Below are 9,559 nucleotides of genomic sequence, written 5' to 3'. Positions count from 1 at the left end.
AAATAAAATAAAATAAAATAAAATAAAGTCAAGGTAACTAAGGTGGTATTGTTCTGGAATATGAATAAACAGACATTGGAACGGGACAGAATAAAACCTATAAATAGGCAAATGGCCACCATCATCTGTGCGTCTGGATACACAGGATAATACTGGTAGGTGCGCATACATTTCATGTCTCTTCCTCCACCTGGACCTTCCTAATAGCACCTAACTTTGTTTTGGGAAATCCCCTCTTGAATGTGTTGGATTCAGTTTGGTGGGACAGTAAGATAGATTCTTCTTCTGGTGTGGCTAATTAAACGCACCTCCCTGGACTCCGACTCCAGAGAAAATGGGCAAAAAGGTGAAGAACCACTGGAATTGTTCACACTTGCAGACTGCACCTTGCTGACTTCCACTGCAGGCCCCTACTCGGAGTCAGACTTCTGGACCAACAGAAGCTTCCTCAGAAACAGTGAGCCCCCTGCCTGATCTCAGCCTCACTTGGTTACTACACAGGCCCTACCACCCTTCCAACAAATGGCCTGTGGCCTTCTTAGTATGTACCTTGCCACAGAGGACACTGGCAGAGGACGCTTCATGGTTTGGATGACCTTTCAAGTCAGCAGGGAAGCACAAGACTGCTCAGAAAATAGTTTAAAGAAAACTCCCTAACCATCTGGGGAGAAAATGTTAAATTTATCCAGTAAATTCCAGAAAAGCGTACCCTAACCTGGAAATTGGGGGCAGCTTCATCTTGGGGAGGAGAAATCTTACTAAGCTTGGTTCCAAGCTGAGACTACAGGGAAAAACGCTGGCAAATTTGAATACACAAAAACTAAAAACTTTTCCGTGTCAAAAAATAAAAGACAAATGACAACCCAGGAAATATATTTGCCCAACATATTGTAAGCCTAAGAATTCAAAAACCTATTCAGAGTTTTTATAAATCAATATGGTAAATATTTAAATCTAAAACAGGGTATAGATAACATATAAACAATACAGAGAAAAAGAAATAAGCTCCAAGTAGTGCAAACATATATATCATACATAATTTCACATATGTGAATATGTATAAATGTACAAACAATAAAGATTAATCAATTAAAAATCAGTAAAAAGTTCAATTACTTATATTCAAGGAAATTCAAATTAAACCAATGATGTCATCTTATCCTTTCCAAATTAGCATGGATTTAAAAAAGTAACCATTTTCAGCGCTGGCAAGAGTGTAGGAAGAAGAACATTGCCACATACTGGGAGTATAAACTGGTAAGCCTTCGTAAAAGCCAGCACGTCCGTACCGATCAAGTGCTCTAAAGATACAGATGCTTTCTGATCATGCAAATCCATGTTTGGGGACTATGAATAGAATTTATATAAAAATGGTGGTCACCTTTCTAAATGCAAAAAGCAGAGATTTGGTTAGATAAACAACACTCATATATACAAAGCAGCTATTACAAATAAGGTTTAAAAAAAATTTAAAACATAGAATCATGATCAATTTAAAGATAAGTCACAAAGCAGCATGAGGAGATAGAAGATTTAAACATACTAAACACACACACACATGCACATACGTAGACATACACAGGGCATGACCAGAAGGGCCTTGTGAGCTGGGTGGTAGAATTATGGAGTGTGTTTTGGTTTTTGAAGTTTTATTGTAAATATATGATTTTTATAATAGTAATGGAGCATACTTATAATAGTAATGGAGCATATTTGAGTGTTTTATAGACTTTATCTCACTTAATATTTTATGAAAAACTCAGGGCAGGTAATCTCCACATTTAACAGGAAAGGGAAGTAAAGCTGAGGGAGGAGGTGACCTGTCCTAACAGCAGGTTACGAGGCCATGGCTTCCATCCATGCTCTGTCCCGCAGCAGGTGACCACGCTACTCTGTGGCTGTGAGATTACCGGCTATGTATGAGCCAGGGCAGGGACATAGCTGGGATCAAGGTCTGAAGTAAGATAAGTACAGTAGCACTTCCATAGCCAATCACCTCCCTACACGGACCACCTCAAGTTGACCTAATTTCCACAGAACGGACATGCACCACATGTGCATATCAGTACAGCAGGCCTAGTCCCTTACGTTGACCCTCTGTATGCTGACCAGTGTGTGACAGTCCCATAGTGGTCACCTCACAGACATTCTGCTGTATTGACAATTCCGAGGTACCATCTAACCAAAGAGATGTGTATACATTTGTGGGCCTATGATGTCCTTTGCATTTATTTGTGGAGGCACTGATGGCAATAAGAAATAGAAAAAAAACAAATCTACTTTCCTATGTTTTCATTTAGTGTGTGATGTGGAGAAAGGGTTTCTGAGATTAAGGCCCAGAGGGGTCAGCCCTTCCTTCAAGAATGGGCACTACCCATGGGCGTTCTTTTTGGTCTGGGTCCCCAGGCACTATTGCTTCACCTCACCCCAGTTATTTGTGTCCTTGACACAGGGGCCTGCATCAGAAAATGGGAGTGTGAGAAAAAAATAGTCAATCCCTTGCAGTTGCCAGATTTTACCATATTTACCTCATATTTAGGAATAAAGAGGCTGACCAAGTTACAGATACAAGATGGGAAGTCTTTCCGATGGAGATGGAGCTCCAGGTTGTGCCAATTCTTAGTAACCATGGAGAGGACTGTGCCACACCGAGGATACTTCTGTGCACGCCAGATGGGGATGAAATCTGATCGATATTCTCCAGCCCATATTCAAGGGAAAATAACAAGATTAAGTCTGAAAATTACTTTTTGTAACTCAGTAGGTGCTTCAGCATTGAAACTGTGCCAACCTATAAAGACCTGCTGGCCTTTGTAGATCAGAAGGCAGAGCACCAGGCTTCCCACAGCCGCCCCCGTGGGTTCTAACAACACGGCCTGAAGACAAGCAGGCATGGCCCCCGTGCAGATAAACTTCTAGTAATTCAGAACTGACTTCTCAGAATGACAGCCACAGGCAGAGCAAGCAGATGACAGCTGAGGAGGAACACAGCTCTGAAAGGCAGCCGGGCATTGTCTCCAAAATAAAAAATCGAATGCTGATGCCCCTACACCCAGGAGTCACGGTGGGTCCTTTAGGAGTCTGGGTGTATCCACACCGGAACACGACCCTGGATACACCCATTTCTGTCTTGGGCTCACACATGCGCTGCAGCATCATAAGCCAAGTGATCCTAAAATGATAGTCCCATTCAACGAACCATTTAGCCATCTCCTACAACGTATGCAGAAGCTCACCATGGACGATTCCCCTGGATTAAAATTATCTTTTCAATTCAAAAATGAAAACTATATTGTTTTGATGCACTTATTATCAAGCTTATATATATGTTGGACACTTAAAATTGATTTTTAAAAATTCAGTCCAAGTAAGAAGCAATACAACAAATGCTAAAATATAATTGTTACTAAGTATGCTTATTCTAAAATCACACTACACTGTGATCCTTAAACATACTCCATTACTGATTTACAAGTAGAACAAGTTTGAATGGAATGAATTTCTAGAAATGAACCAATTTAACCTAAATTCTTTAGCTCGAAAACATCATGAGTAATTGAAAGTTTACATGAGAGCTCAAGAATATAATAAAATTATTTTGTTGTATTTGTGCAAAATCAAAGCCCGTGACCTTTATGAAAAGGTTTGCATTTCATTACTCACCAACTGGCAGCCTTCTAAGGAGCTGACCAGCTGAGCATTCTGACAGGAGAGGATTGAACCAGCCAAATTCAGCATCACACACACTGCAGAAAGCAGCATGAAAAAGGTTATCTGGAAACAAACCAAACAAAAAATTGATTATCCACTTGGAGAGGCTAGAAGGAAAGGTGTTTTAGCTTTACCACAGTGTTCAGTTGATCCGATAATTACAGAGATAACGTGTATGTGTTTTAAAGGAAATGTTAGGTTATTACATTATTTCTCAAAATTCCTAAGTCCTATTACCTTCAATAAAAAAGTGGAATCTGTGAAAAGCCATAGTCATGATTTTCTTTGAAACCTATTATGATAAAATACTGAAGAAGCTCAGCTTGAAAAGATCATGCATTGCATATTCTTAACAGCAACAAGTTGTAAATTTTTAAGGAAAATCAAGTGAAAGAAGCCTACTTACTAAAATATTTGCCTTTAAGTTTGTTTCTTTTAATTTTTGTTACAGAAAATGTCATACATATGTAAAACCAGAGAAAGCCAGCTAATGGCGTTCCATGTACCCACCACCCAATTTTGATAATCAATCCACTCTCAGCCAACTGGGTTTCATTTATAGCTCCTCCCCTGCAGACTATTTCTCAGCAAATACCAGCTATCATATACATCCATCCTTAAATATTTCAGTGTGTATTTCTAAAGTAATTAAGATACTCTCTGGAATCATAACCAAAATACTTTATTCACATCTATTATCATGAAAAATTCATTAATATCACAAATATTCAGAATTTGCATTTCTCCAATTGTCTCTATGTTTTCCCACACTTTGAATCAGGCCACACAGGACACAGATTCTGTTGAGTGCCACTGGACACTACGCCATGGGTCTTGCCCTATTGTTTTGATTTTCCTTAAAATTTGCTGAAGAAGGGCAGCACCTGTGGCTCAAGGAGTAGGGCGCCGGCCCCATATACCAGGGGTGGTGGGTTCAAGCCCAGCCCCAGCCAAAACTAAAAAACAAAACAAAACAAAACAATTTGCTGAAGAAACCAGTTCAGTTGTCCTCTAGAGAGTCCCACATCCTAAACTTTCTGATTACAGTCTTCTGTCATTTAATGTTTCACTAGCCTCTGTATTTTTGCAATTTGGTAGTTAGAGCCAGAGGTTTGACTAAATTCAGACTAATAACAGGGGATTATTTTCTCTTTTTGTGATTTTATCAGCCATTTTTGATGACTGCTTAGATTTGTTCATTTATTAGAATTTCCAAAATAGTGCCAGCCTAACTTCATCATTTTCTTTTGTGGGTGTGTGTGTATTTTGGAGATAGAGTCTGGCTCTATAGCCCTGGCTAGAGTACAGTGGTGTCATCACAGCTCACAGCAACCTCAAACCCCTGGGCTGAGCGATCTCCCTACCTCAGCCTCCTGATTAGCTGAGACCACAGGCATGTACCACCACACCTGGTGAACTTTTCTGGTGTTTGCAGAGATAGGGTCTGGCTGTTGCTCAGGCTAGTCTTGAACTCCTGGTCTCAAGAGATCCTTCTGCCTCAGCCTCCCAGAGTGCTAGGATTACAGGTGTGTATTTTCTTTGTTTATTAATACACAGAGACTTCCCCTCAACTGTTTTGTTATCCTGAGGTGTAGTACACATAGGAAAAGCAGAATATATTTGACTCTGCTCATTTTCCACGTTTTAAAACAATAAGTTGATACGGCATTAGATTTGCAAAATAAACTCAAGGAGGCCTATCTGGTTAACTAACACTCTTGCTATACCTATGTAAATAATCTGGCTAAGTCTAATAAAATAAGACCTTTTTGTGATGGAGAATAATCTTTAATATGTTCAAGATTGGAGAGACTGTCAGGAAAACTTATTAAAGACTTAAAAATGAACACGTATAATTACTGTACATCCTCAATTTCTGCCCTTTGTTGTCTTCATATACATGCATATATGTGTGTGCGTATACCCACACACACACACACACATATATATATTTTTGGAGACAGGGTCTTGCTCTGTCATCCAGGCTGGTATGCAGTGGCATGACCATAGCTCACTGAAGCTTCTAACTCCTGAGGTTAAGTGATTCTCTTGCTTCAGCTTCCTGAGTAGCTGAAATTGGAGGCACATGCCACTACAGCCAACTACTTTTTAAAAACTTTTTCCATAGAGAAGGGGTCTTGCTACCTTTTCTAGGCTGGCCTCTCCCACCTTGGCCTTCGCCTCCCCAAATGCTGGGATTATAGGCCTGACCGACCTCCACCCCACCTCTGTGTGCCATTTCAAACTGCAAGTTGTAGAAAACTGAGAATAATGCAAATGATTCTTGACAATACAAATATAAGTGAATTTTGTATAGTGGAAGGTAATTGCTCATTGCCTCATGGGTTTGACCACTTTTACATCTATCTGTAGATTTATTTCTGCATTCTTTATTGCCTATATGTGTACAGTATTTGGAGTTTCCTTTAAACTGCTGGTAACATCTTACTGGTTCCCTCATTAAATAATGAGTTAAATATAATCTTTGACACTTTTATTTTTCAAAATGCTGGCTCCCTAGCATCCTCCAAAGTTAACTAATGAGGTATTGTTGTGTTTGTCTGGAGGAAGTATGAGCCATTATGAACTCACCACATTTGGTGTGTTTTCAATAACTGGCACTGTTAGCCGCAGAGAGTCTGCTCAAGTTGACACCAGGGTGCTTTCAACACAACTCCAGTAGACTTTGATACCTTTCTTGTTTTCTGGTATGACAAGATGCTCCAGGATCATCTTACACATTTTCTGCCCAAGATCCAGAATCAGCCATTTCTCTGGGAGGTGCAGGTTCCTTTCAACAGGAATCATATTTAAATACCACAGTTTTTGTGCCAGAGACGGTCTTTGCTACTCGGAGGATCGTATGTCTACCAGTGCACAGTTATATTTCTGATTTAAATTCAAAACTATGAGCTTTCGAACTTAACCACATGAATTTTGTATCTGTATCTCCTTCCAGCCATGCCAAAAACTTTGTTTCTCAATATAAACATCTATTGGATTTAATTCCCCAACACACACAATACTCTCAAAATAACAATGCCAACGTGACTACCAAAAATATGACCACTGAAAACAATTTGGCTGGGTGTGGTGCCTCACATCTGTAATCCCAATACTCTAGGAGAAAAAAGTTAGAGGACTCTTATGGCCAGGAATAAGCAGCCTGGGCAACTCCATTTCCACAGAAAATTTTTAAAAGCAGTAAGGCGTGGTGAGATGTGCCTGTAGTCTCAGCCGAGTTCAAGTTTCTTGTGAGCTATGATTCACCACTGCACTCTAGGCTGGGCAACAGATAGAGACCCTGTTTAAAAAAAATAAAAATAGGGTGGTGCCTATGGCTCAAAGGAGTAGGGTGCCTGCACCATATGCTGGAGGTGGTGGGTTCAAACCCAGCCCTGGCCAAAAACTGCAAAATAAATAAATAATAAATAGGAAACAGTTTAAGAGTTATATTTCTTTTTATCCTTAAGAGTACTTTCTACCAGAAATCAATAGTCAATCAATGATGTTTTAAATTCATGTGGTTCTTTTAGACTGCTGATTAGGAACCCAGATTCATTAATTTTATTTCATTTTTTATTGTTTAGGAATTGTTTCTAAAATTGAGTTTCACTTATAATTATATACAATGATTCCAAACTCAAGTCCATAAAAGTAGTTTCAAATAAGCCTTCACTCTATTTCCTCCCTTCTCTTATTAATAGACTTTATTTTTAATTGTGTATCTTATCCTTCCATTATTTGATCTTTAGTAAAGACAAATAGTAGCATAATATACAAATTTTCTGCTACGTTTTTTGCAATTATATAGTGCAGATCACTCAATACGAATACACAGAAATAGTCATTATTCCCTTTTATGATTGTCTGGTATTTCATGGCACAGATGTACCAGTTTGTTAAATTAGGTCTCTATTGATGGACATTTAAGTTATTTTTAGTCTTTATTATCAATAGTTGTGCAATTAATGTACATATTCTTATGTTTGCCAGTAGGACTTTGGGATATATTCTTAGAAGTGGAATTCTTAGAGGTGCTGGATCCAAAGATAAAAATACATATTTAATTTTGCTAGATATTACCAAATTCCCCATCATAGGAGTTGGCACCATTTTTCATTCCTACTAGCAATGCATGAGACTAATAAAGTCTTGATTTTTCTATTAATGGCTAAAAAAAGTTTTAGCTAAATTAAATGTAGAAAAAATTGGTATTACCATTCTTTACCATAATAATTTGTGTCTTCCAAATGTAGCAAAATTGTTTTCCTTAAAAATGTACACATAAGAGAGAAAACAAAAGAGGATATTTTATTTAGAAATATTTTAAGCTTCTAATGTCAGTAATATTTTAGCAATGGTTTTAATAACTTGGAGTTTTTAAAGCAACCTGTGGGCAAGCCTAGCTACAGAAGGGGTATTAATTTTTTGTGTTAGAATTTATAACAGTACCCAAATATCATTAAAATGATGTATAAAATAGCCTGCACAGTTTTGAAACTGAGCTCAAAAAATAATTGCTGAAAACTTTAAGAGAGAAAACAGACAGAGAAGCCAAGAAGAGATTATTCTGAGACCTAGAAGTGCACAGCAACACAGATGGTGCTGAGAAGTCAAGGGGTGGGTTCTTTTTGCATGTTTACTGGGATTTTAAAAAATTTTGGTAAAATATACAGTAACAAAAAATTTAATTTTTTCTGACTCCTATAGTAAAATATATATAATGTTACATTAACCATGATGACCATCTTTAAGAGAAAAGGCATTAAGTACATTCACAGTGTTATGGAACCATCACCACTATTCACCTCTACATTTTTTTTCCCTCTTCTCAAACTGAAACTCTGTACCATTAAACAATCAGCTCCTCATTCCTCCTTCTTCCCAGCCCTGGGCAACCACCATTATACTTCGTCTCTTTGCATTTGATGGTTGTAAGTGTGTTACACTAGTGGAATCATACAGTGTTTTCCCTTTTGTGACTGGATTATTTCCTTAGCATGATGTCTTCAATGTTCATCCACATTGTATCTATTTATTTTAAGGCTGAATAATAGTTCATTCTTTCAGAAATTGGTCCTAGCAATGAAATAACTTTTCTGAGTGTGCAAGATTCTGTTCAAATCAACTATTCCATAACTCTGGAATTTATCAAATGCTTGCAGCATCTGGGGGAGAATCTGATGAAGAAAGAGGCTGGCATTAAGAAATCTGTCAGATCATTGGCTGACCACAGAGATAATGGAACAGAGACGTTAGTGATCACACACAACAAAGAATAAAGTCTTTCCAAAAATAGTCTGGAAAAATCACTAAACAGAAGGATGGCTATCGTCTCCAAAAAGGAAATGAAGAATCAATGAAGTGGGCAGATAATCTGATCTCTAGGGTTACCACATTACAATATTCAAAATTCCCAAAACTTGACAAAAAATTATAAAACATACAAGCATACAAATAAACAGAAAGATATGGCCTAGTCACAGGAGAAGAAAAGAAAGTGACAGAAACTATCCCTGAGAAAGCCCAGACATTGGACTTATTAAGACAAAACTTTAAAGTAACTGTCTTAAATATGTTCAAGGTGCTGAAGGAAACCATGGGCAAACAACTAAAGGAGATGTAGAGAATGATACATAAATAAGTGGGAAATGTCATAAAGAGATGTGAACATAAAAAGGAAACACGTTCTGGCTCAGCACCTGTAGCACAGTGGTTACGGCGCCAGCCACATATACCGAACCTGGCAGGTTCGAACCTGGGCCAGGCCAGCTAAACAACAATGACAACTGCAACAAAAAATAGCTGGGTGTTGTGGCGGGTGCCTATAGTTCCAGCTACTTGG

General features: G+C 38.2%; 1 protein-coding gene across 1 annotated transcript in view; it reads right to left on the bottom strand.

Moving 5' to 3' along the window:
• FAM189A1 (family with sequence similarity 189 member A1) overlaps positions 1–9,559 on the bottom strand; it is a 495,321-nt gene that overhangs the window by 108,638 nt on the left and 377,124 nt on the right. Inside the window, exon 4 of the mRNA XM_012812192.2 lies at positions 3,664–3,774. Within this exon, the coding sequence (XP_012667646.2) occupies positions 3,664–3,774 (111 nt within the window). The remainder of the gene's footprint in view (positions 1–3,663; positions 3,775–9,559) is intronic.

This window comes from Otolemur garnettii, unplaced genomic scaffold (assembly GCF_000181295.1).
Source record: "Otolemur garnettii isolate 467f Iridium unplaced genomic scaffold, OtoGar3 scaffold00194, whole genome shotgun sequence".
Classification (NCBI taxonomy): domain Eukaryota; kingdom Metazoa; phylum Chordata; class Mammalia; order Primates; family Galagidae; genus Otolemur; species Otolemur garnettii.
Note: the sequence above shows the minus strand (reverse complement) of the source record. Positions and strands in the feature narration are given on the sequence as shown.